Source organism: Mirounga leonina, unplaced genomic scaffold, assembly GCF_011800145.1.
Source record: "Mirounga leonina isolate KUSES-001 unplaced genomic scaffold, KU_Mleo_1.0 Mir_154, whole genome shotgun sequence".
Classification (NCBI taxonomy): Eukaryota; Metazoa; Chordata; class Mammalia; order Carnivora; family Phocidae; genus Mirounga; species Mirounga leonina.
Genome location: NW_023270389.1, coordinates 54,108,890 through 54,136,057, shown reverse-complemented (window position 1 = coordinate 54,136,057; position 27,168 = coordinate 54,108,890). Strand labels below are relative to the sequence as shown.

At 38.5% G+C, this 27,168-nt stretch overlaps 1 protein-coding gene across 5 annotated transcripts in view; it reads left to right on the top strand.

The window, feature by feature from the left end:
- The window catches only part of DNM3 (dynamin 3), a 559,032-nt gene that overhangs the window by 113,123 nt on the left and 418,741 nt on the right, over positions 1 to 27,168 (top strand). For all 5 annotated transcript variants that reach the window (XM_035010797.1, XM_035010801.1, XM_035010800.1 and 2 more), the window contains exons 3-4: positions 21,817 to 21,966; positions 23,160 to 23,363. In XM_035010797.1, the coding sequence (XP_034866688.1) occupies positions 21,817 to 21,966; positions 23,160 to 23,363 (354 nt within the window). The remainder of the gene's footprint in view (positions 1 to 21,816; positions 21,967 to 23,159; positions 23,364 to 27,168) is intronic.

Here is a 27,168-nt window from a genome sequence, read left to right as displayed (position 1 = left end):
GGCTTTTGATTGGAGTGGTTAGTCCATTTACATTCAAAGTAATTATTGATATATATTTGTTGTCATTGTATTACTTGTTTTGTGGTTGTTTCTGAAGATTTTCTCTGATACTTTCTTGTCTTTCTCTCTTTCATGGTTTGCTGGTTTTCCTTAGTGATATATTTGGATTTCTTTGTCTTTATTCTTTGCATATTTATTAGTAGTGTTTGATTTTTGGTTACCATTATTTGTATATAACCTCTTCTGTATATAAAGTTGGTGGTTGTTTAAGTTTGAACCCATTCTTTTCTTCTCTCCTCGTATATGGTATCATATATTACATCCTTTTATTTTGTGTGTTCCTAGACTGATTTTTTACAGAAATATTCATTTTTACTGCTTTTGTGTTCCTTACTTTCATAGTGTCATTTTTGGTCTTCCCTTTCCACTCAGAGAGTCCCCTTTAATATTTCTTGCAGGGCTGGTTTAGTGGTCATGAACTCACTTAGTTTTTGTTTGTCTCTCCTTCTATTCTGAATGATAGCCTTGCTGGATAGAGTATTCTTGGATACAGATTTTTCCCATTCAGCACCTTGAATATATCATGGCACTCCCTTCTAGCTTGGGAAGTTTCTGCTGAAAAACCTGCTGATAGCCTTGTGGTGTTTCCTTTGTATGTACCTGTTTTCCTTTTTCTTGCTGCTCTTAATATATTTGATATCATTATATTTTGCCATTTTAATTACAATATGTCCTGGTGTGGATCTGCTTTTGTTGATTTTGTTTGGGGTTCTCTGTGATTCCTGTATCTGGATATTTGTTTCTTTCCCTAGATTATGGAAGTTTTCATCTGTTATTTCTTCAAATAAATTTTCTGCTCCCTTAGCTCTCTTTTCTTCTTCTGGGACTCCTATAATATGAATTTTTTTACATTTGATGGAGTCACTGAGTTCCCTAAGTCTATTCTCATTTAGCATAATTCTTGTTTCTCTCTTTTGTTCAGCTTGATTACTTTTCATTACTGTCTTCTAGGTCATTAATTCATTCCTCTGCTTCTTCTAGCCTGCTGTTCTTTCAATCAAGTGTGTTTCTCATTTCTTTTTTTGAGTCCTTTATCTATGCTATGTTATTCCTTATCTCTGTGTTAATGGTCTCACTGATGTCCTCCATTCTTTTCTCGAGTCCAGGGAGTATCCTTATGATCATTGCTTTAAATTCTCCATCAGGCATGTTACTTGTATCTGTTTTGCTTAGATGTCCAGCTATGACCTTGTCCTGTTCTTTCATTTAGGACAAATTTCTTGGTCTTCTAATTTTATCTAAGTCTCTGTGTCTGTTTCTCTGTGTTGGAAAGGACAGCTATGTCTCTTGTTCTTGAGGGTAATGGCTTTCTGAAGAAGCAGTCCTGTAGGCCTGCAGTATAGTGTCCCTTGTTTCCCAGGCCTGGTGCTTCTGGGAGTGTCTCTCAAGTGCACTGTATGCACTCTGCTATTGTGTCCTGGTCACTTTATCCTTCAGGTCAGTTGTCTGTGGCTCTCTTTGCTTGTTATGGGCAATGTTTGTCCTTGGCCTGAATGTGGTGAGTTTTAAAAGGTGTGTTCTGGTCTACTTGTGAAATAAGAACTATCACCACTGGTGCCAGAACTGAGGTCCTGCAAAACTCATGGGTTGGGATGCAGTGTGGGCAGGGGTTTGATTGGTCTTCTGGGGAAGGGGCCTGCCTCCCTGGGACTGAGGCAAGTGTGACTGGAAGGGGCAGTTCTTCCAGAATGAGGGGGTGGAGCTTGGTGTAAGCAAGTTAGGTAGCTATTGTTGGTGCTGTGTTGATTTCCACAGGTCACTCTGTGGTTATGCTGAGGGGTAGGGGAAGTAAATGGTACCTGCTAGTTTCTTTGTTCCCAGAGGAGTCTCTCTGTGAATGCTGCTTCTCTGGGACATGCTCTGAGAAGATTAAATGACCTTCCCACTGTGTGCTCCAGGTGCTCTTCAGATCACTGTTTCCACACTTGTATGTCCACAGGCTGTTTGCCCTGCCTTTTCTCCAAGAGCAGCCCCAATGTCCTCTGAGCTCTCCCAGAGCCAAGCATGCTGACCTTTAAAAGTCCAGGCTTTAAGCCCCACTGGTTGCAAGAACTCACGAAATTCAGGCCCTCTTGCTTTCCAAGCCAATTGCTGTGGGGATTTGTTTTCCCCATGCACTCCCTTTATGCTAGTCTGTCTCTCGCCCTTCTCTGTGACTGCAGTGCCCTCCTCACCACCACAGCCACAATCTAGTTCTTTCCCAAACTGGGTTTCCACATTTCCTACCTACTTCAATGTGGTCTCTTCTCTGCCTTTAGTTATAGAGTTTATTCTGCCAGTCTTCATGAGGTATTTAGGATGATTTGATAGTTACCTAGTTGTGTTCATGGAACAAGGTGAACCTAAGGTCCTCCTACTCTGCTGCCATCTTCCCCTCCCAATAGCCTACATTCTTTATATGCTTAGTATGGAATGGACACTGTGCAAATGTTTTATGTGCAACATCTCATTTAACATTTATCCACAAAGAGGGGTACGTTCTGTTTCTTACACTCCTCCATAAATGCTTTATGTTTTCATTCATTCCATAAATATATTTTTTTAATTGGGTATTTTGTTATTATTTGCCCAGCTGGTTTACCCCCAATTCTCATTTGACTTTTCATTTTGGTACTTTTGTTATCATTTTTTAAAAGATTTTATTTATTTATTTGAGAGAGAGAGAAAGAGAGAAAGAGAAAGCACAAGTGGTGAGGAGGGGCAAAGGGAGAGGGAGAAGTAGACTCCCTGCTGAGCAGGGAGCCTGATGTGGGGCTCCATCCCAGGACCCTGAGATCACAACCTGAGCTGAAGGCAGACATTTAACTGACTGAGCCACCCAGGTGCCCCTGTTTGTAGAAAACTTTAAATGTTCTCTTGGCTCTTCTTGGTTTTTGCCCAATTCTATCTATCCTCCTAAATCTACTCAGACTCAGCTCTTTCCAGAAATCCTTTACAGACCACCCCAGCCTAAAGACTCTTCCCTTTGCTATATCCTCATAGCACAAGGTACTCCATTTATTTGTCAATTACTTATGACAGTGTTTTCTATCTTGAAATCTTATTTAAATCTTTTGCTTAATTTTCACAACTTTGTCTTCTTTTTCTAACTTGGGTAAGTTCTTCAAGATTATGAATGATAGCTTAACACTTCATGTCCCCTATAGTTTCTTGATAAGTAATAGATTTTTATCTGGCCAGAAAACTCAACTCTCATTTGAAAGGAAATATTATATTACAGAATGGAAAACAATCACAATTTTATAACCTAAGAAGCATAATATGTAATTGAAAGCTGTTTAAAAGGAAATAGAAAACCTTATCACAAAAGCTAGAACAGGTTTTGGGAGACTGAAAATATATTTTTGGGGTATTAAACTTCTTACTAAAATGAAGTCCAGGGAGCAATAACATACTCTCAAGAGTGTTATCCAGACCTACTCTCTTTAACTGATTAGACGAGAATGGGAGGAGATGGCTTATAAAAAGATCCTACAGAGATTGTGCAGAAAAAGATTTTGCTCCACAGTGCTGATTCATACTGAATGAGGAAAAGATATTGGAAATTCTAAAATGCTCAAAGAGACTTTCAAGACCTCATGAGTCTTTGAAAAATAGTGAATAGTAGTTCACTTTTAACTCAGAATTATCCATTCTTTCACTCATTTTTAAAAAAATCATTCCTGTATCCTTAAGGAATGTTACATTGAAGATGTAGCAGGTACAGTCCCTACTCTCTAGATACTTTCATTATTGCATTGGAGATAAGATATATAGACAGTGACTGTGCTATGTAATACATGCTATGTGAATGTTCTTAAACATGTTACTTTGAGTGGAGAATCTAAGGTTCTTTCTGCCTGTAAAATCACATGAGTAGTACATTCACAGAGTCCTAAAAAATTCAGAGGAGAAAAGCGTTTCTCACAGTCAAGGAGTAATCAAAGAAAGTTTTTAGTAGAAATGATATTTATATAGGAACTTGTTAGGTAATGTTTTGATAGGTGCAGATTATAATCATGATAATGCTAGAAACCATTTTTTGTTTGTTATACAGGAGCCAATACTAGGTACTTTAAGTAAACATGTGAGGAAGAGGGTTGAGTTATCTGTGAATGCCCTAAAATTACACCAAAATTTTTGTGTATATGTAAATTTGTACATTTTTATAGGGAAAAGTTTCCAGGGTCTCCAGAAACACGAACTGTGGTAGAGAGGGTAGCCCATGTAATTCCTGGTCTTTGAAAAATGCCCACCTAGGTGGAAAGAAGGAACTCTTGAGAATAAAGAAGTGAAAATCTGAGAATTGGAAGCTCCAAGGAGGGAGGAGCTTGAAGTAATGAGAAACAATTGGTATAAGATAGAATGTCTGGATTTAAATCCTAGACTACCACCCCCCTAACTGTGTGACCTTAGGGAATTTATTTAATCTCTCTAAAACTAAGACCTCTGCTAGCTAGGTTAGCTGTTACATATTTATTTAAAATTTCTTTGAATATTTTTAGAAGAGCTTACTATGTGTTAAATCCTTTAATTCATTTATTCTTTGATGTAATATAAATTTGTTGAGCTCATATACCAGCCACCGGGAGAACTTTGGTAAAAGAAGCAGAATTGGCCATGTTCTTTTCCTCACAGCAACTTAGGAAAGAGACTCCATTTATAGAGGTGGGAACTGAAGTATGGGCAAGTTAAAAAACTTTCCAAGTCACATGATGAAGAAATGGCAGAACCTTCAAACTCAGGTCTGACTCCAGTGTCTTAATCAGTCATGTTCTTGACTACAGAACACTGTACAGGCATAGATAACTGCGAAAATGTTAACAAGGGGAAACCTACTTTACCTTAGGGATGACTTACATGTAGATTACTTGGTTTAAAGAGGAAGGTTGCAGCTATTTTTTTTTTTTAAAGATTTTATTTATTTATTTGGCAGAGAGACTGTGCACACAAGCAGGGGGAGAAGCAGGCAGAGGGGGAGCGAGAAGCAGGCTCTCCTTGGACAGGGAGCCTGATGTGAGACTCGATCCCAGGACCCTTGGATCATGACCTGAGCCAAAGGCAGATGCTTAACCGACTGAGCCATCCAGGTGCCCCAGGATGCAGTTATTTTGGATGGGCTCTTCTAATATAATGAAATTACTAAGAGGGCTTATCAAATAATAGAACATCTTTTCAAATCAGTTTTCAGTATGATGACACATCTGGATGGTCAAATAGTTAATACATTGTTATTGAGAGTGCATTATTCATTGTGATCCATGAAATATATTCATATTTCAAGACCCTCTAAAATGAGTGCACTTGTTTTCCAAGCCAGATAATTTTTTTCTCATGTATTTTTTACCGATTGTTATTTTCCAACTCCTTTAATTTTATGTTTTGTAAAAGTTATTGATTATCCCCATGTTTGAGCTCATTTTATTTTATTTATTTTTTATTTTTCAAGAAATATTTATTCGTTGGAGAGAGAGAGAGTGAGAGAGTGAGGGGCAGAGCGGGAGGGAGAGGAAGAGAAACCCAAGAGACTCCCCACTGAGCCTGGGGCCTGATGCAGGGCTCAATCTCACGACCCTGAGATCATGACCTGAACTGAAACCAAGAGTCAGACGCTTAACCAACTGAGCCACCCAGGCGCCCCTGAGCTCATTTTAAAGGAGGTGAGTGAATAAAATCTTAAAAAAAAAATCCAAAAAACAAAAAATGAGGGTACCTGGGTGGCTCAGTTGGTTGGGTGTCCAGCTCTTGATTTTGGCTTGGGTCATGACCTCAGGGTTGTGGAATCAAGCCCCGCATCAGGCTCCACTCTCAGCACGGAGTTGGCTTGGGATTCTCTCTCTCCTTCTCCCTCTGCCCTTCCCCCTGCTTGTGCTCTTTCTCAAATAAATATATTTTTAAAAATATTTTGTTTGTTTATTTGAGAGTGAGAGAGAGAGAGAGGGAGAACATGAGGAGGGAGTGGACAGAGGGAGAGGGAGAAACAGACTCCCCACTGACCAGGGAGCCCGATATGGGACTCGATCCCAGGACCCTGGGGCCATGATCTGAGCTGAAGGCAGAGGCTTAATCGACTGAGCCATGCAAGCGCCCCTCAAATAAATAAATAAATAAATAAAATCTTAAAAAAAAATAAAGGAGGTGAGTGTCCTTGTGAGAAAGTTTTCTATTACTTAAATTCCTATTGAGATAATTGGTGACTGTTGTAGCTAAGTATTAATTTACATGCAATCTAACTTGGAAAAACTATAGTACTGAGTTTCAGATCAGAACTTTATTTTTTCTCTATAGATATATTTCTGTTAGCATCATTTAAGCTGACCACATAATGCATTGGGTTTGCTAAGTACTGGATGTTCTTATAAAATCCCTTAGCATTAAAACAAAAATCACTCAAAGAAGACCTTAAAATATTTTACATTTACTTATCTTCATTTAGATAATTAATAACACTAATCAACCTGTTCTATTGAGTTTTCTTCATAGGGACAACTTAGTTTTTCTTTTTTTTTTTTAAGTTTTCAAGAACTGGTTGAATTGACTATTGTCTGAGTCATAGAATAATTTTTGTAATTTGTGAAAGAAAGGCATCTTTTTTTTAACTCTAAGAAAGAACACTATTTTTTTTCACTTTATTTATTTTTTAATTCAGTTAGCCAACATATAAGTACATCATTAGTTTCAGATGCAGTGCTCAACAATTCATCAGTTGCGTATAACACCCAGTGCTCATCACATCACATAAAGGCATCTTGGCAGAAGTTACTTTTCATTTTAGTTTTATGCCATCAATTGTGAATATAGGCATACCTTAGAGATATTGCAGGGTTTAGTTCCAGAGCACTGCAGTAAAGTAGATATCACAATAAAGTGAGTCAAATGAATTTTTTGGTTTCCCAGTGAATATAAAAGTTATGTTTACACTATGCTATAGTCTGTTATGTGTGCAGTAGCATTATATCTAAAAAACCAGTGTACATACCTTAATTTAAAAATATTTTATTGCTAAAAATGCTAACCATCATTTGAGTTTGCAGCAAGTTGTAATCATTTTGTTGGTGGAGGGTCTAGCCTGTATGTTGATGACCGCCGACTGATCAGGGTGGTGGTTGCTGAAGGTTGAGGTGGACGTGGCAATTTCTTAAAACAAGACAACAGTGAAGTTTGCCACATCAATTGACTCTTTCAGGAAAAATTTCTCTGTAGCATTTTATCTGCAGTAGTCAATTCTCTCAAACCCTGCTGTGGCTTTTTTTTTTTTTTTTTTTTTAGATTTTTTAATTTATTTGACAGAGAGAGACACAGCGAGAGAGGGAACACAAGCAGGGGGAGTGGGAGAGGGAGGAGAGAGAGAATCCTGGTGCGGGGCTTGATCCTAGGACCCTGGGATCATGATCTGAGCCGAAGGCAGATGCTTAAGGACTGAGCCACCCAGGCGCCCCCTGCTGCGGCTTTATCAACAAAGTTTATGTAGTATTCTAAGTCCTTTGTTGTCATTTCAACAATTTTCATGGCATGTTCTCCAGGAGTGAAGAAACCACTTTCTTTGCACATCCATAAGAAGCAACTCCTTGTCCATTAAAGTTTTGTCGTCAGATTGCAGCAATTCAGTCCCATCTTCAAACTCCACTTCTCATTGTAGTTCTCTTGCTATTTCTATCACATCTGCAGTTACTTCTGCTACTGAAGTCTCTAACCCCTCAAGTCATCCATGAGGGTTGGAATCAACTTCCAAACTCCTGTTAATGATGATGTTTTGTTTTCTTCCCATGAATCACAAATGTTCTTAATGTCATCTGGAATGGTGAATCCTTTCCAGAAGGTTTTCAGTTTACTTTGCCCAGATCCCTCAGAGGAATCACTATCTTTGGCAGCTCTAGCCTCACAAAGTTTATTTCTTAAATTTTGGCTTGAAAGTCAAAGTGATTCCTTGATCCATGGACTGCAGCATGGATTTTGTGTTAGCAGTCATGGAAACAGCATGAATCTTGTCCATCTCCATCAGAGCTCTAGGGTGATCAGGTATACTGTCAATGAACAGTAATATTTTGAAAGGAATCTTTTCTTCTGAGCAGTAAGTCTCAACAATGGGCTTAAAATATTCAGTAAACCATGTTGTAAACAGATGATGTACTGTTATATAGACTTTGTTGTTCCATTTCTAGAACACAGGCAGAGTAGATTTAGCATACTTCTTAAGGGCCCTAGAGTTTTCAGGATGGTAAATGAGCATTGGCTTCAATTTGAAGTCATCAGCTGCATTAGCCCCTAATAAGAGAGTCAGCGTGTCCTTTGAAGCTTTGTAGTCAGATATTGACTTATCTCTAGCAATGAAAGTCCTACATGGCCTCTTGTTCCAATAGAAGACTGCTTCATCTACACCGAAAATCTGTTGTTTAAAGAAGCCACCTTCATTAATTATCTTAGCTCAGTCTTCTGGATAATTTGCTGCAGTTTCTATATCAGCACTTGCTGCTTTACTTTGCATTTGAATGTTATGGAGAGGACTTCTTTCCTTACATCTCATGAGCCAACCTCTGCTGGCTTCAGACTTTTCTTGTGCAGCTTCCTCACTTCTCTGAGCCTTCACAGAATTGAAGAGAGTTGGGGCCTTGCTCTGGATTAGGCTTTGACTTAAGGAAATGTAATGGCTGGTTTGATGTTCTGTCCAGACCATTACAACTTTCTTCATATCAGCAATGACACCCTTTCACCTTTTTTTTTTTTAAGATATTTATTTATTTATTTGTTTGTTTGTTTGACAGAGAGAGACACAGCGAAAGAGGGAACACAAGCAGGGGGAGTGGGTAAGGGAGACGCAGGCCTCCCGCTGAGCAGGGAGCCCCATGTGGGGCTTGATTCCAGGACCCTGGGATCATGACCTGAGCCCAAGGCAGACGCTTAATGACTGAGCCACCCAGGCGCCCTACCCTTTGCTTTCTTACCATTCATGTGTTTATTGGAGTAGCACTTTTAATTTACTTCAAGAACTTTTCCTTTGCATTCACAACTTGGATGTCTGGAGCAAGAGACCTAGCTTTTGCCCTGTCTCAGCTTTTGGCATGCCTTCCTCACTGAGTTTAATCATTTCTAGCTTTTGATTTAAAGTGAGAGACATGTGACTCTTACTTGAACACTTATAGAGGCCTAATCTCAATATTGTGTCTCAGGGAATAGGGAGGCCCAAGGAGAGGGAAAGACACAGGGGGACAACCAGCGTGTTGAGCAGTCAGGATATACAATGTTTATTAAGTTGGCTGTCTTTTATGTCTGTGGTTCATGGCATGCCAAAACAATTACAATAGTAACATCAAAGATCACCGATCACAGATCATCATAACAAATATAATAAAGAAAAGTTTGAAATATTGTAAGAATTACCAAAATGTGACACAAAGACATGAAGTGAGAAAATGCTGTTGGAAAAGTGGTGTCAATGGCCATGCTTAATAGAGACTTTGCCACAAACCTTCATTTGTAAATAGAACATCATCTGCAAAGTGAAGTAAAGCAAAGCACAATAAAATGAAGTATTCTTGTATCATGTCCAGGAATTTTCATGAATTCAAGATACAATATTTATTTTTATTTGTTCAGACTTTTGTTGTAAAACTATGTCTTCTTATTATCAAGCTGTACCATACTGGCTACTTAGGTAGTGCTTGGGCCATAGTTGATAAATATTTTTGTATGATCCCCAACAACATTGAACTGATTGCTTGCATGAAAGAGTTTAGAGGAGATGTACCTCCCTGTTATAAGAGTCTGTAATTTTGTTAAAGTTTAATGCATTTAGCAGAGCAGACATCCATGGGAAAATTCTTATGCTTTTAGCTCAATATTTTGTGTGTGTATGTACAAGCTTGGGGTGGAGGAGGAAACCTTTTCTGAGTAATATTGTGAAGACTGCTATTGGTAGAGATTAAAATATTAGATTGTTTTGTAGAAATTTACAAGGTGGTTTTAAAATTCGTAGGAAATGCAAAGAACCCAGAATAGCCAAAACAACTTTAAAACATAATAACGAAGTTGGAGAATAAACACTACCTGATTTTAATAATGATTATAAAACTGCAATAATTAAGATTGTGTGACATTAGCATAAAGATAGACAAATAGGCCAGCGGAACAGAATAAAGTTCTGGACCTACAGGTACACAGACAACTCATTTTTGTTAAAGGTGCAAAAGCAATTCGTTGGAAAGAGTAGAATTTTTAAAAAATGGTATTGGATAAATTGAATATTCATATGTAAAAAGTGGACTTCTATTCATACCTTTTACCATAGGCAAAAGTTAAGTTGGCTCTGTTTCTAGCTGAGCTTCATGACCTTCAAGAATTTGTCATGAAGGAGCGCCTGGGTGGCTCATCTGTTAAGCGTCTGCCTTTGGCTGGGTCATAATCTCAGGGTTCTGGGATTGAGCCCTGCATGAGGCTCCCTGGTGGGTGAGGAGTTGAGTTGGCTTCTTCCTCTATCTCTCCCCCCACTCCTCATTTGTGCTCTGTCTCTCAAATAAATAAATAAATAAATAAATTTGTCATGAAGACATTTGAGGAGCTTATCTAATACACTAAGATCTTTTTTTTTAAAAAAGATTTTATTTATTCATTTGAGACACAGAGATACAGAGAGAGAGAGAAAGCATGAGCAGAGGGAGAGGCAGAGAGAGAGGGAGAAGCAGGCTCCCTGCTGAGCAGTGAGCCTGATGTGGGGCTCGATCCCAGGACTCTGAGATCATGACTTGAGCCGAAGGCAGATGCTTAAACATCTGAGTCACCCAGGCGCCCCCCTAAGATCTTATAAAATATTTAGATGGCATGCTTACAACTTGTGCATAGAAGTGCATACTCATGGAAAAGGTTTTTGGTCAAGCAGTTAAGATATAATGTATCTAGCAATGTATATTGTAGCTCAGATATTTTCTTCGAGAATATTTTTTTAGTTACATGTTTATATACTTGTAGTTCTGATATGATTACTACTAAAACCTCATTTATAAACTTCATCCCTTGTGTATAAGATTTTAGGTGAAAATAATTTCATTTTGCAAATTAGACTTTGGATTGTATTTTTTGTATTGAAATTTGATTACTTTAATTTTCATGGTGAAGTCTAGTCATTTCAATTTTAATTACAAATTTTTACTTGGGAGATTACCTTATTTTTTGTGTTATTAAAACAAGGAATGACATTGCATCATTTGCTGTTTCTGAATTTTTATATTCAATTATTTTTTTTAAAGGTTTATTTTATTTATTTTAGAGAGAGAGTGACTGCGAGTGGGGTGAGGGGCAGAAGGAGAGGGGGAGAGAGAATGCTCAAGCAGACTCCTGCTGAGCTCAGAGCCTGTTGTGGGGCCTGATCCCAGGACCTGAGATCATGACCTGAGCTGAAACCAAGAGTTGGCTGCCCAATTGACTGAGCCACCCAGGCTCCCCTATTCAATTATTCTTAAATATTATTATAATAATGTACTTATTTGAAAACCTCTTTTTTATATTTTCAGTTTCTAAACTTCACTAATTATTGGGAGGAGGCAAAAAGAGCCTTGGGTAGTCAAACTTAACATTGCAAAGTCTATGATCTAAAGCTCTTGTATTATATGGTTGTGGGCTTACTCTGAACTTTTTCATTTCTTTAGACTCAGACCATACACATTAGGTTACTGGACTTTTCATTCTAGAGTAAAACAAAGCTACAAGTTAGAATGGGAATGTTCTTAAAAACAGAATTTGCTAACAGTAAGAAGTGACAATTATAAACCTGATTGCAAGCGAAGAGACACAAAAAAATGCGTAAGAAAGCTAAAGCAGTACACTGAAACTGATGTGGCACCGTATGTTAACTATAATGGAATTAGAATAAAAACGTAATAAAATAAAAAAAAGATGAAATAATTTTTAACTAAGCAAAGTAATCTATAGCAAAAATCATTGAAGTGATACATATTTAAATTACTTACAGAACATTGTTTAAGGGTACAGGAAACTACATAACACATGCTCAATTTCTGTAAATTCCTATAACCATTTGTTTGTACTTACCTTGCCCTTTCAACAGCTTTTAACATTATCCATTGCTCCTCTTTCTTGAAACATGCCAAAAGAATATTCTTTTGGCTTCCATAATGCCACGTACTTCTGGTTTTCCTTCTATCTCTCTGGCCACTCTTTCTGTCTCTTTTACAGACACATTATCTTCTAACTGGCCCGTAAAGTTTGAACCTACCCAAGGATCATTTCCGTGTCATTTGATATTAGACAGACTCTTGCGTGTACAACTTACGTACCTGTGACTTTCACATTTATAGCTCCTGGGCTAAAACTCCAGACCCACATTTCCAGCTGACTTCCTGACTCTCTACTTGGATATTTCAAATATATCACACTCAGTATGTCAAAAGCCATATTTATGATCATTTTCTTTACCACATCCACAAACCTCATGTCCTCCAGTGTTTATATGTTGATTCATTCACTTATTTACTCATTCATTTTATTTGTTCATTAATTCAACAAATATGTATTGACTGCCTAGTAGATGCAGTTCAGTGTTTTGGGCACTTGGGAGTTTAGCAGCTAATGTTCCAGTTTTCATGGAAACTATATTCTAGTGGATAAAGAGAGGCAATAAAAAACAAAAAAGAAAAACTTTAGATTGTGATTATGTACATTAAAGAAAAGAAATTGGATGATGTGATAGAGTGTGACTGAGCTGCTACTTTTCTTTGCCTGGTCAAGGAAGCCTCACTAAAGAGGTGATGTTTTGGATGAGAAGTAAATGACAGGACCCCACACATGCCATGGTCTTGGGAAAGTACATTCCAGAAGAGGAGCAGTTTCTAGAGAGGCCCTGATGTGGGAATGGACTTGGTGTGCATGAGCAGAAAGGAGGCTGTTGCAGCTAAAGTAATTTGAACGTGGCAGGTGGGGATAGTGTTAGATATAGAGGTCAACAGGGGTCAGACTGCCTAGGACTTGGAATACCAGGGTGAGGAATTTGGATATTTCTGACTGCACTAGGAAACTAACAGAAGGTTTTAAAAAGGCAGAGACATGGTCTGACATAAGATTTTAGAATGATCTCTCTAACTGGTGGAGAATGGGTTAATTGGAGCAAGAGTGGTATCAGGAAGACCAGTTAAGATGTTTTTATGGTAGTCCAGGTAAGAGGTGGTGCCAGCTTAGTAGGAGGATGGCCGCAGTGGAGGCAGTGAGACAGGGAGAGAGCCGAGGAAAGAGGAATGCAAAAATAGCTCTGGTTTTTGATTTGAGCACATGATTTAATGGTAGTAGCAATAACTGAGATGTGGAAGACTGTGAGGAGGAGCAAGTATGGATGATGGGAGGGGAACTAAGTGGGAAATTACAGTTTCGTTTTGGACATGCTAATTTTGAGGTGTCTATTAGACATCCAAGTGGAAATGCCAATTAAGCATTAGAATTGGGTATAGAGAAGTCAAGTTCAGGGGAGAAATGAGTGCTACAGATGAATATATATATATTTCTTGAAACATGCCAAAAGAATATTCTTTTGGCTTCCATAATGCCACGTACTTCTGGTTTTCCTTCTATCTCTCTGGCCACTCTTTCTGTCTCTTTTACAGACACATTATCTTCTACCTGGCCCGTAAAGTTTGAACCTACCCAAGGATCATTTCCGTGTCATTTGATATTAGACAGACTCTAATATATATAAATTTTTAAGGCCATTATAGTAGATGAGATCAACTAGAGAGAAGATAGAGATGACAAAGAAGAAAAGAAGGTCTAGAAGGAAGTCTAGCAGTATTCGATATTTGGAAGCACAGAAGAGGAAGGGGGGAACAATGAGCGAAGAACATGGAGAAAGAGCAATCAGTGAGGAAAGAGAAAAGTCATGGAAGTTGGAATAATGGGAGTCCATAAAAGAGGATGTTTTGAGATAGAGGAGGAAAATCATGTCAGAGGCTGCTGAGACTTAAAATAATTATTCACTTTGCAATTTTTTGGCCAAGTGTTTGATATGCTTCTTACTTGGTTTCTGTATTTGGAATATAGTTTATCTCTTGATTGTGTTTTACATGGAAGCTATGAGGATGAAATAGAGTTGATTTTTGTTATATTCCTCGAGATCCTTTGAAAAAGTATGGAACTCAATCCCCTATTTAGATATGATAGCTGCTGATTCTGATTTTTTTGTATACTTGTGGTGGAATATTCATACAGATTCCTATTGCTGGAGGAATTTCTGTCAAGTGCCGGCCTTGGTTTCATGTGCTAGCACTCCTTCAGTGATGGGGGCCACGTAACCCTCACATGCAGGCTCAGCCCAACCAAGGCTCTAGAACTAGCAGCTCTTAGGCAAGAAAACTGTAAAGGACATTGCTGAGCTGTAAATTTCAAGGCAGCACTGATAGTCCTTTCTCTTCACCCTGAGGTCCTGCATAAATGGCTTCGGCTTTGTATCCAATGAAAAAGTCTCTGTCTTCCATTGTGTGATCGAGTTGGCATCTTGGTCTCTGCCTGGTTATCCTCTGGCTCACTTGGGTCTGGAATTCTGTCTTGATCTCCTCCTTTGCCTCTGGAGTACCAGAACCCTGATCCTAAATGCTAGCATTTGCGTCTGGTCTCTGATACCTGCTTGGCACTCACCTTTTGTCTGCTATGAAACCTTGGCCCTCCTTATTCCCATCCTACCCCATTGTTCTTAACCCTCGTGCTGAGACTTTGACCTTTCACCCACTGCTGGACTCTCTCAGGTTGTTAGCTTTTTAAGATTTCCTGTTTGTTTTTTTTTTCTGATTACTAGACTTTCCATGTTTACCTTAGGGACACAATTGATTCTACTTCAAATCTGGGTCTATAAAATTCATATGTAACTCACTATGTTGCTTATTCAACCACAGTTCTAGGACCTTGCCTTCAGTTTGGGATGACTTGAAGGCTTGAGGGAAGCTTTTTTTTTTTTTTTTTTCCCCAAAACTAACATTGATCAATGGTATGCAAAATGGCCTGCTTTAAAGAAGAAGGAAGAAATCCACAGATGTTCTTTACTCTAAATATGATAGGCATTAGGGAAACACAGATGAGTAAGATGTAGCCTCTTTCTTTGAGAAAATGTTTTTAAATATAGTCATACATAGACACTTTTCAGCCAGTGAATTCAACTAGTTGCATTGAAAACTATTCCCTCTTTATGCGACCCACGTACTCTATTTTTGGTGGAGCCCTGTGCTCATAAAACATTGCTATTAAAACCCTTCAGAAATAAGACCCCAGCTAAAGTATTGAGGACCCCAGTTCTTAGAATAAAGATTGACAAGAGGTTATGTGCATATGTTCCATAATTATTCTTTTTTACGTAACCTTGATTAGTTGAAACATATGCATGTTTTTCCACATGGAAGGGGCATATTGGAAATATTTAAATTCTTATGGTCATGCTGTGCTTTTCACAGATGATTGGAATGCTGCCCAGGCGTTAACCATCCCATGCTTCCCCCAAACAACTTGTCAGTTGTTTAACCTAGCATAATTTGTTTTTCATGACTATTAGAAATGACAGTGCTAAAATGTTTTACAGGGGAATAAAAATAAAAAAGAACGATAGCTTTGATTTTTTTAATACCCGTCTTTCCCCCCCATTATTGTTTGATATAAAAATGTGTCATAACCTTTGCTTCAAATGTAGACTGTTTCTAACACTGGGGAAACAGGGATGATTTTTAAAACTAGGAGTCTTATTTTGCAAAACTGAAAACATATTATGAATTTTAGCAAGACAGGTTATTCTGCCACACAATAGAATTTCAAGGATGCATTATCGGGGTTTCAGTGCTAATATGCACATAGCCTTCATCCTTTATATGAGCCTGTGGCTAAGAAATTTAATCACTTTCTATTCAGATTGAACTTGGGCTGAAGTCTGGAATTGTTTGAGTAAGAGACGATTTCATGTCCCCAACTACCAAGCATTTAGAATGAAAGGAACATTAAAAACATGCCAAGAGAAGTTGTGCTACTGGAAACCCTACCTTTCTATGAAAAAGAATATATCTCAACCATAAGATGAGATTGTTAGACCTTCAGACATTTTACTTTACCATAGTGTAAAAGTCTCAGAAGGCACACATTCACTAGCTCTTTAAAAATGCAGCTGCTGATCATCTGCTATACCCTGTTCTGTAGATTTTGGTTTAGGTGTTAGATTTTCCTTCATCCCCAGACTCATGTGAACACTTTCAGGGGTGAGTATAGTAAGTGAAGCATTACTCTTGTGATAATCCTTTTCAGGATTTTCATCTATAATTGTATTTTTGGACAGCAGAGAAGTGAAGTGGTCATCTTTAAATTCTGCATTGCTAATAAAGATTTATTTAGGATTGTGTGATGATATAAGCTGATTGATGATTCTCCTCAATAGCAACTGTGGTCAGTTGTTCAAAAATATGTGCGCCACCTCTGCTGTCCACCTATTTATAGTCCACTCAATAGGTGGCAGGGATCGCCTAACAGGAGTGGCTTACCTTGTTGCTAGTGAGACACACCTTGTTGGCAATATAATCCTGTAGCTATAAATTATGACATGTTTTTCTAATGAGAAAGTAGAATGTGTGGTCTGACCTTATCACTATACTATTAAAGGTAAGGGGACATAGACCTGTGAGTCTACAGAGCTGGGTAGAAGATGGGTTCTAGCAACTCAAAGTAGGTTTTGCTTGAATTCCATCCTGTAGGATGAATTGCTTTCTAAGAGGCACTTTGGGACCATAAAGAAATGGATTTTGTGGTTTCTGCCCCATTGGTTCTTCTGAAGTGCTGGGCAGGTCTGAATCCCAATGATGGACGTAGGTTAAACCTAGTTGACATCCCTCCTATGGTTACCCTTAGGTCAGTCATTTGGGATCACTCTACTGTGTGTGTGTGTGTGTGTGTGTGTGATGTATTTGGTAGTAGAAATAATAGTATTTGTAGGGTTTAACCAATGAGAATATATGCAGAAATGTTTTTTAAAGACATAAAATGACTTCAGACAAATATGATAAATCCCTGCTCTCACCTGATGAATTCCACATGCTCCCTCCACCATCAGTTCACCAGTTTGTCTTGTTGACTCCCATTGTTCTGTTTCCTTTCTGTTTTTACGGAGGAGCTGGTCTGCACCTTTCTAATGCATGCCGTCCCCTTGGCCTTAAGATACCACTTCAGCACTTGCTTTTTTCTCAGTTCTGCATTGTCACCTTTCCCTTAGTACTGGATAAATGCCATCAATCTGTGAACGTGTTATCAGTTTGCCCATCTTTAGAAAACCCTCCCTTGACTTCACATCCCTCTCCAGCTGGCCTCTCACTGCTTTCCTCTTCTTTACGCAAAACTTCAAACAATTGTCTGCAATCAATCTCTACTTCCTCTTCTCCCCTTCTCTCCTAATCTCTTCCAATCAAGCTGCCTCACTCCACTGTAGCAGCTCTTGTCAACGTCTTGAAGGACTCTCAAGTTGCCCAATTCTATGATCATTCTTAGTTCTCATCTTCCTTAACATGTTGGCAGTATTGGATGGAGTGGAAGTCTCTTTCCTTCATGAAAAACCCTTTCTACTTGGCTTTGGGTCACCTCTTTCTGAGTTTACCCCCTGTCTTGTGGACCACTCCTTCTCACTCTAAGTCCTGGAACACCCAGGGCCCGGTGCTCTGACTCTTCCTCAACGAACTCTCTCACTTAGTGACCTCATCCCCTTGCCTGACTTTAATGAATTCCAAATATATATTTCTAGCTTGTACTTCTCCCTAGATGAAAGACTAGTGTATCTAGCCCCAAAGGCATTCTTGTGCTAATTAGAAAAAGCTGCCTTTTTCCTTAAACACTTGACTGCCGTCTTCTGGAAAAATTTCAGAATAAATAAACGCTTAACAGATGACTGGGAATGTGAGTGGTATCTCTTACAGCTGCTAATCCTCAACCATTAGCAGCAGCTCTGTTTCTCCACTTGTGTAGTAAGTATGGAGTAGGCATCACAAGTGTAGTAGGTCTGCAACCCTCATCTCCCCAACCTTCCAGTCTTCCTTTCAGTCTTTTCTATTTCAAAATTCTCCCCATTGCTGAGGTCAAACTCTGGGAAACTGTTTTTGACTCTCCTCTCTTTCTCCTGCACCTCTCCTTTAATCCATCAGCAAATCCTATTGGTTTTTCCTTCAAAATACATTAGAATTTAGCCCCTTCTCACCACTCCCACTGCTGCTACCCTGGTCCAAGCCCCATCATCTCTCACCTCCATTATCCCAGTAGCCAGCTTCCTATCTTACTCCTCAGTGTCTGTTCTCAACATGGCAGCCACAGTAATTTATTTAAAACCTAGGTCACATCGTGTCTCTCTACCCCAGACCCTTCGAGTGGTCTACTATTCGTTCAGAGTAAAAATTAAAGTCCCACAGGCTCCACACAATCCAGGTCTGCACCACAGCTCTGACCTCATCTCCTGCCCCTCTCCCCCACAAAGTCTGTGATCCAGACATGTTGGCCTTGCTCTCCTTCCCTGATGCTTCCAGGTTCAGGGACTCTGCTGAGATGCACCTGTGTAAAGCATTGCTTCCTCCCTCTTCTCTTCAGTTTTTGCTCAGATGTCACTTTATCATATCAGAGAAGCTTTCCTCAACCAAAGCATATAACAAACCAATCCTTCTGCCCTAGCATTTAATATCCCCCCTACTGTTCAATTTTCTCCACAGCATTTATCATCTGGCGACACCCACATTGTTTACTGTTTCATCTCATGGGAATTTAAGCTTCATGAGGTTAGAGACTTATTTTTTTCCCGTCTGCAATTTTTTTTTTAAGATTTATTTATTTATTTGTCAGAGAGAGAGAGAGAGAGAGAGAGAGAGCACAGCAGGCAGAGGGAGAAGCAGACTCCCTTGCAGAGCAGGGAGCCCGATGCGGGGCTCCATCCCAGAACCCTCGGATCATGATCTGGGATGAAGGCAGATGCTTAACCGATTAAGCCACCCAGGCGTCCCGCTCCTCTGCAATTTCTAAAATGGTGCGTGGTGAATAGTAAGAGCTCAAAGTATTAGTTGAATAAATAAATGAATACCAGCACCTTTAAATCTCTCTGCGGGACCCTATCCTTAAAAAGACACAAAGGTTTGAGATGGTCCTGCACAATTCTAATCTCTCAATTTCAAAATAAAAGCATTTTTAGGAGACCAAGAATGAATTTAAATCTAATTTGAAAAATTGCATTGATTTTGCAGCTTTCTGGAAGGGCACTGGTTTCCTACAGAGAAAGCAAGTAGGCGCCATCTAGTGGCGACAAGAGAAGTCTATGCTTGTGTTGCTTGAATTATTGATCGGCAACATAATTGAAAATGTAGTCTCTGATCCAGAAGCTTATTAATTTTATGAAAGTAATATTTATGATAGCTATAAGCCCTCAAGTATGCATTTTCCACAAAATACATTGAACTGAAAAAGTACAGTTCCATTTCTTATAAATTATTTATGACTCCTTTTTATATATTAATTTTTCTTTGTTTTCTGGGATCTGACAGCCTTTGTTCCTCTTTATTTTTCTTATTGTTTTATCTTCTACTTATCTTTAAACTCTTATGTTCCCTTGATTCTGGCCAATCCACTGGGTTAGGTAAATAAAATCAAGGCTGTATCTTCCGGGAATTTAGATGCTAATAAAAACAGCACCTATGAGGGTAAACATGTGAAAAGAACATGCCGGAAGATGCAGTCATCACTTCAGGCCATAATTCTGAAGCCTAATGAATCTTTACTGTGTATACTTGCACCACTGAGGAGTGAACTGTGGGAGTCTTAGCTTGCCGTTTTTCAGAAAGTAGCACGTATTGTATGAAAAAACTAAGAAAGAAAAATATTCATGTCTACCTACATTGACAGGAAAGACTGAAATGAAGTAAAGTCTCTGTCATTCTAACATTTGAAACATTAGGTCACTGCAGTTCTTTCGGAAAAGCCTGGAAGAAGATGGACTCCTTGTGCCAGGGCTCAGATTAATCCCGGACTTTTTACAGGGAGGAAGACTTTGCCTGAGTAGCTCCAGGGGGCAAAAGCCGGACCAAGGAAATATGATCAGAAAGCAGATTTCAGACCATTGTTAAGAAACATTCCGGGGCGCCTGGGTGGCTCAGTTGGTTAGGCGTCAGACTCTTGATCTCAGCTCAGGTCTCCATCTCAGGGTTGGGAGTTCAAGCCCTGCACTGGTCTCCATGCTGGGCGTGGAGCCTAGTTAAAAAAAAGTTTTGTTTTGTTTTGTTTTTCTTTCCCAATAAGAGTTTTTTTCCGGACATCAAAGCCTCAGTTTCCCATCAGTGGATGTTTCTGAGCAGAGCCTGGATGATAACCAGCCCAGGATATGTTGGACTATTAAGATTCTCTGATTCCCTGAAAGACCTTGCTCTCTCTGCACACACTGAAACCCCTCCCCACTCTTCAGTACCCAGTTCAAACCTCACTTTCTTTTTTAGGCACTGCAACTGGAAGCCATCTTTCCTATCTCTATCTTTCCTTTTTCTTTAAATGCAGATCAGCACCATTTCATGCTGCCTGTGTTAACTGGTGCTAAGCTGCTTGAAGACATCTTATAGTTTTCTCCCTATTGGCTTTGTCATAGTGGGTGAAGTTTAAATGTTTATGGTGGAAATGGCGGAAAGACTACTAATAATTGTCTCAGCTGACAACTGGGCTCCAGATACTTAGCCTTAGTCTAAGTTTTGTGCCACAATTCTTCAGCTAGTTATTAGAAAAACTAAAATATTTGTTAAGATTCATTCTCTTATTAAGATTGTAATTTTTTTTTTTAAAGATTTTATTTATTTGACAGAGAGAGACACAGCGAGAGAGGGAACACAAGCAGGGGGAGTGGGAGAGGGAGAAGCAGGCTTCCCGCCGAGCAGGGATCCCGATGCGGGGCTGGATCCCAGCACCCTGGGATCATGACCTGAGCCGAAGGCAGACGCTTAATGACTGAGCCACCCAGGCGCCCCAAGATTGTAATTTTTTTTAAGTCTAATAGTATCAGCTTCCTTTTTGAGTTGTGTTATATACCTGATACTTCTGGAAGCAGGAATAGAAATTGATAGTACAACAGTGAGTAAGATGTTACTGAAACTTAATCTAATTTTCTGTTATTATATATAGTTTTTCCTACTTCCACAGATACTGATTTTTTTTTTCTGATTGCAGGTAATATTTTCTTTGATCTAAAACTTTTTTTTTTCTTGAGAAATTATCTTTTTAACTATACAAGTTGGTGTGGTATCTTGAATAGTATATTTTAAAGCTAAGATATTCCATATATTATTTCTTTTTAAAGAATTAAGTAATTTTGTTTCTGAATTGTCTTGCCTTTTGAAGCTATATTTATATAACTTAGAATTCCCTCTTGATAAAGTGGTGATATTGAAAAAGGACATGCTAATAGGATTAGGTATGTACCCTAGACTTAATTTCTTTAACAATCAGATGCTGTTTGTTTTATCATTTTGGAGGGCCAGTATTCTCTTTAAATTATTTAATAGACTGGATGATTTTAGTACTTTTAGTACTTAATTGCTCATCTGAAAATTAGCAAATTTAGCATTCTTAGCATTTGTACTGCGTTTAATATTTCTAAAGTATTAGCTGTGTTTCTTAGTAACTACTGTATTCTCTCATTTTAATGGCTGAGGAGACAATATGGGATACTTTGATTTGTAGTTAAAGAAACATTTTTTCCTTACAATTATTGCAAGAGTGCATGGATTTTAAGTTGTGTTAATTTGTCTTTTGTAGAATATGCTGAATTTCTACATTGCAAAGGAAAAAAATTTACAGACTTTGATGAAGTTCGCCATGAGATTGAAGCAGAAACAGATCGAGTGACTGGAATGAATAAAGGCATTTCCTCCATACCCATAAATTTACGAGTCTATTCTCCACATGGTAAGTAAAATAACAAAATTTCAAATTTTTTTGTCCTCAAAAATTTTTGCATTAATTGGCATACATTATTTGTGCAGAAGATGGTTTGTTCTCTCTGAAAGTACTGGTTTCTAGGATTGTGTTTGGGTACTACCATAAATGGGATGGTCCAAAAAGTTCACAGATTTATGGGGAGGCAGGAGGACATGACTTGTAAAAAGGTCAGAATTGAGTATGTCACTTAAAAATTTTTCTTTATGTTTATTTTAAACTTTTAGAATTTCAAGAGGTATGCGTGAAAAATTCCATTTTTTAACATCTTCAGTCTTAGCAAGAATCTTAGAGGTACCTGGTACTGTGACTGAGTCTTCTATTGGATTTTCTTGTAGCCCCATATATTTCTATTTATTCTCTTCCTGAGGAACCAACGATGATTTTTTCTAGATTATCAGCAGAAACTTACAAATTAGATAACCAGTTCATGGTATGTGATATGGAATAGCCTCTATTCTGACTAAATTTTCAGTGGGGCAGATTTTAATCTCTAACCTTCTACTCAGCTCTGTTGCTTTTGAAATGGAGCATGAGTGACATAAGCTCAATTATGACTTTCCAAGAGGATTTGATGCCAACTCTGTTGTGTGCAGAGAACGATAGCCAGGTCACAGCTGGAGTAGCTGACGCAGGGGTAGTTCCCTGCTCTCCCAATGGTATACCATGAGTCCGGCGGTTACCCTACATAGTAACCTCATGGTACCACAATGGCTCACAGCTTTCCCATAGGCCAAGTGTCTAACCCCCCTCTAGATAGTATATGATGCGTTTGAAGCGAAGGACAAATCTTACCCTAAGAATTTTATGCCATTTGTGGTCAATGTACAAGACTGGCAGACAGCATATGCACTTCGTGTTCAGTTTTTGAATTATAACATACTAGTTACAGATATGACAGCTCTCTCTTAGCTATGCAAATTAATACCTTTCAAATTGGGTTAAAATGATCATTTGGTATAGCACAATCATATCATAAAAATAGAGAAAACTAACAAAGCCATTTTGTATTCTATGCTTTTTATTCTACATACAAGTTTGAGTTAGCTCAATATACAATATGTAAAGCTGAGCTTGTTTTATTTCCACTAAAGAGACAGATGATTTTGCATTGTTATTTTTTAGCTTTGAGGGTATATGTAAGACTCTTTTTTTCCACACAGTGTTAAATCTCACACTTATCGACCTACCTGGAATTACTAAAGTGCCCGTGGGAGATCAGCCACCAGATATTGAGTATCAGATCAGAGAAATGATTATGCAGTTCATCACACGGGAGAACTGTCTGATTTTGGCTGTTACCCCAGCCAACACCGATCTTGCAAACTCAGATGCGTTGAAGCTAGCTAAAGAAGTTGATCCTCAAGGTGAGTGTGTGGTCTTTAAGATGAAAGAGAATTAGTTTAAAATGTTAAGGGTTTGGGTATATTTCAAGGTAACACAAATTCTCATAACTTAATTTTATTGTTAATTTAATTAGCCATTATTAATATTGTTAGATTTTTTTTTTGAATTTAAGATGCTGAAAGAAAAATAACTAGGGGATATAGTCTGAACCTATATGAGTAAAATTAAGTGAGATCTAAGAAAACAGATATTTCTAATCCCCATGAACTACTTATTTTTTTTTTATTTTTTTATTTTTTTAAAGATTTTATTTATTTATTTGACAGAGAGAGAGATAGCGAGAGCAGTAACACAAGCAGGGGGAATGGGAGAGGGAGAAGCAAGCTTCTTGCCGAGCAGGGAGCCCGATGTGCGACTCGATCCCAGGACCCTGGGATCATGACCTGAGCCAAAGGCAGACGCTTAACGACTGAGCCACCCAAGCGCCCATGAACTACTTATTTTAAAAAACCAATAAAATAAACTTCTGGTGCAGAATTCAGACAGTCCCCTTTAGTTATTAAAAGAGTTACCCAAATATACTCGCAGTGAAAACTCCTTCTGTTTCATGTGTGTTTTGTTTCTTTAAAATAGGAACCCCTCTCTTCCTAAAAGTCCTTCATCCATTTTGAGTTTATCTTTGTGTATGGTGTAAGAAAATGGTCCAATTTCATTCTTCTGCATGTGGCTGTCCAGTTTTCCAAACACCATTTGTTGAAGAGACTGTCTTTTTTCCATTGGATGTTCTTTCCTGCTATGTCGAAAATTAGTGACCATAGAGTTGAGGGTCCATTTCTGGGTTCTCTGTTCTGTTCCATTGATCTATGTGTCTGTTTTTGTGCCAGTACCATGCTGTCTTGATGATGACAGCTTTGTAATAGAGCTTGAAGTCCGGCATTGTGATGCCACCAGCTTTGGTTTCCCTTTTCAACATTCCTCTGGCTATTCAGGGTCTTTACTGGTTCCATACAGATTTTAGGATTATTTGTTCCAGCTCTGTGAAAAATGTCAATGGTATTTTGATGGGGATTGCATTGATGCAAGCTGGTACAGCCACTCTGGAAAACAGTATGGAGGTTCCTCAAGAAGCTAAAAATAGACCTACTCTACGACCCAGCAATTGCACTACTGGGTATTTACCCCAAAGATACAAATGTATTGATCCGAAGGGGCACCTGCACCCCAATGTTCATAGCAGCAATGTCCACAATAGCCAAACTATGGAAAGGCCCAGATGCCCATCAACAGATGAATGGATAAAGAAGATGTGGTATAGATATACAATGGACTATTACTCAGCCATCAGAAAGGATGAAATCTTATCATTTACGTCGACATGCATGGATCTGGAGGGTATTATGCTGAGTGAAATAAGTCAATCAGAGAAAGACAATTATCATATGGTTTCACTCATATGTGGAATATAAGAAACAGTGTAGTGGATCATAGGGGAAGGGAGGGAAAAACAGAATGGGAAGAAATCAGAGAGGGAGACAAACCATAAAAGACTCTTAATCATAGGAAACAAACTGTGGGTTGTTGGAGGGGAGGGTGGTGGGGGTTGGGATAACTAGGTGATGGGCATTAAGGAGAGCATGTGATGTGGTGAGCACTAGGTGCTATATGCAGCTGATGAGTTACTAAACTCTACATCTGAAACTAATGATGTTCTGTATGTTGGCTAATTGAATTTATTTCTATTTTTTTATTTTTTAAAAAGATTTTATTTATTTATTTGACAGAGAGAGACACAGCGAGAGAGGGAACACAAGCAGGGGAGTGGGAGAGGGAGAAGCAGGCCCCCCGCCGAGCAGGGAACCCGATGCTGGGCTTGATCCCAGGACTCTGGGATCATGACCTGAGCCGAAGGCAGACGCTTAACGACTGAGCCACCCAGGCGCCCCTGGCTAATTGAATTTAAATAAATAAATTAAAAAATAGGAATTAAAAATAAAACATTTTAATGCATGTAAAATATTATTTAATTTATAATTATTTTACATAAGCAGGGATTTTATGTTGTTAGCATTTCAGAATCCAGAAAAGTACCTTATTTCTGCCGATGTTTTGATTTTTTTCTTTCTGTGAGCTGAGTAATAATAGTTTATCTTCAGAGACCCCCAAATGGGGCTTTATGTGTGTGTGTGTGTGTGTTTAAAGTAATTATGGAAAGACACTCAGTGATGAGTCTGTTCAATATAGAGATGCATGTTCTCCAATTCTAGGAATTTTTTTTTCTTTGATAATTAATTGCCCCTACTTTCTCTGTTGTCTTTATCTGGAATCCTTATTATTAGCATGTTAGAACTTCTGGATTAACCCTCTTTTAAAAAAATCCTCCTCTTTTATCGTGTTTCTTTGTACTTATGTTCTACGTTTTGCAAAATTTACTCAACTTTATCTTCAGCTCTTCTGATTAATTTTTCATTTCTGATATCATTTAAAAAGTTCCAACAGCATTTTCTCATTTTGTGAATGTTATTTTTATTTATTTATTTATATTATTTATTTCTTTATTATGTTTTTTAACATGAGTATTTTTATTTTTTAAAATAACATCATGCTCTTGGTTTTGCAAGTACAGTATGTTCTCTAAAGATTTTAATTAGAGATCTTTTGAGGCTTTCCTTTTGTAATCTACAATGTCTCTGAGAGTGCATTTTTTTCTGGTGGTTTTTCTTGGTCATTATCTTTGATGTCAGAGACCTTTTGTTCAAGTGATTGGTGATCTTTTGCTGCTCATTCAGATAGAAGAGTAGAGCACTAACAAGCTGACGGAAATTCTAAATGTGTATGAATGGGATTCATTGACTAATGGGCTTTATCATAGGGTGATGGGGCTGGATTATTTTCACTTGCGCTGGTCTGGTATAACCTGATGTCCAGTGGTCTCAGAGTCAAGAGGAAGAATTGAGTTGGCAGGGGTGTGGGGTGGTTCTCACTGTTCAGCATGTAGACTTTTAATTAATCCCTCTGCTTTCATAATGGCAAACCTGAAGGTCTTCTTGAGTCCAGAGTCCCTCAAAAGAGGTTCATCCTCTTTTGAAAGTAAATCTTCAATATTCTGCTGAGGTCAAGAGGAGTAACTACATGGTTATGCAAGATGAGAAAAAGGGTCTGGAGGTCTATCAACATCGCATATACATTTTCAGCCAATTCTTCTATTTTTCAACTCCTCTTACACCCTGGCCTTGGTGCCTTTATCTCTTAAACCTTTCCACAGTTCTGCAGTAGTAACTATTTTACTTCTTTTTGGCTTCCTCTAATATCCCTGACATTGGTGCTTGAAACAAAGCAGGTGGAAGTTACAGATGGCTAGATGGGGACCATCCCCAGGATTCTCTCTCAGTGGGATGGAAGAGCCAGATTCAGGGTTGGGGCTAGAGTCTAGTTATAAAAATGATGCTAAAACACCCCTGTCTCTGCAGCCTTCTTGTCCCACAGGAGACAAAGCCATGACTATCTGATGGGAACAGAGACAGCACTTCTATCAGTAGATTCTAGGAGGTACAGCACAATCATGTTCCTGAAAAGTCCACATTTAGTCTAGATGAAGCTTCATGGAGGAGTACAAATGATATCCCTCAGGTCTCTGATTCAGTCTTTGGTTCTGTCTCCTTGGAGTTGGTTCTTTTCTCAGATAGACTCTCCTCACACGTGACAAGATGGTTGCAGTTGTCTCAGCCTCACATCCTCACATCTTCAAATATAGTGGAAGAATAGCCAATGGAGAATCAATCTTCCTTCCTTCCTTCCTTCCTTCCTTCCTTCCTTCCTTCCTTCCTT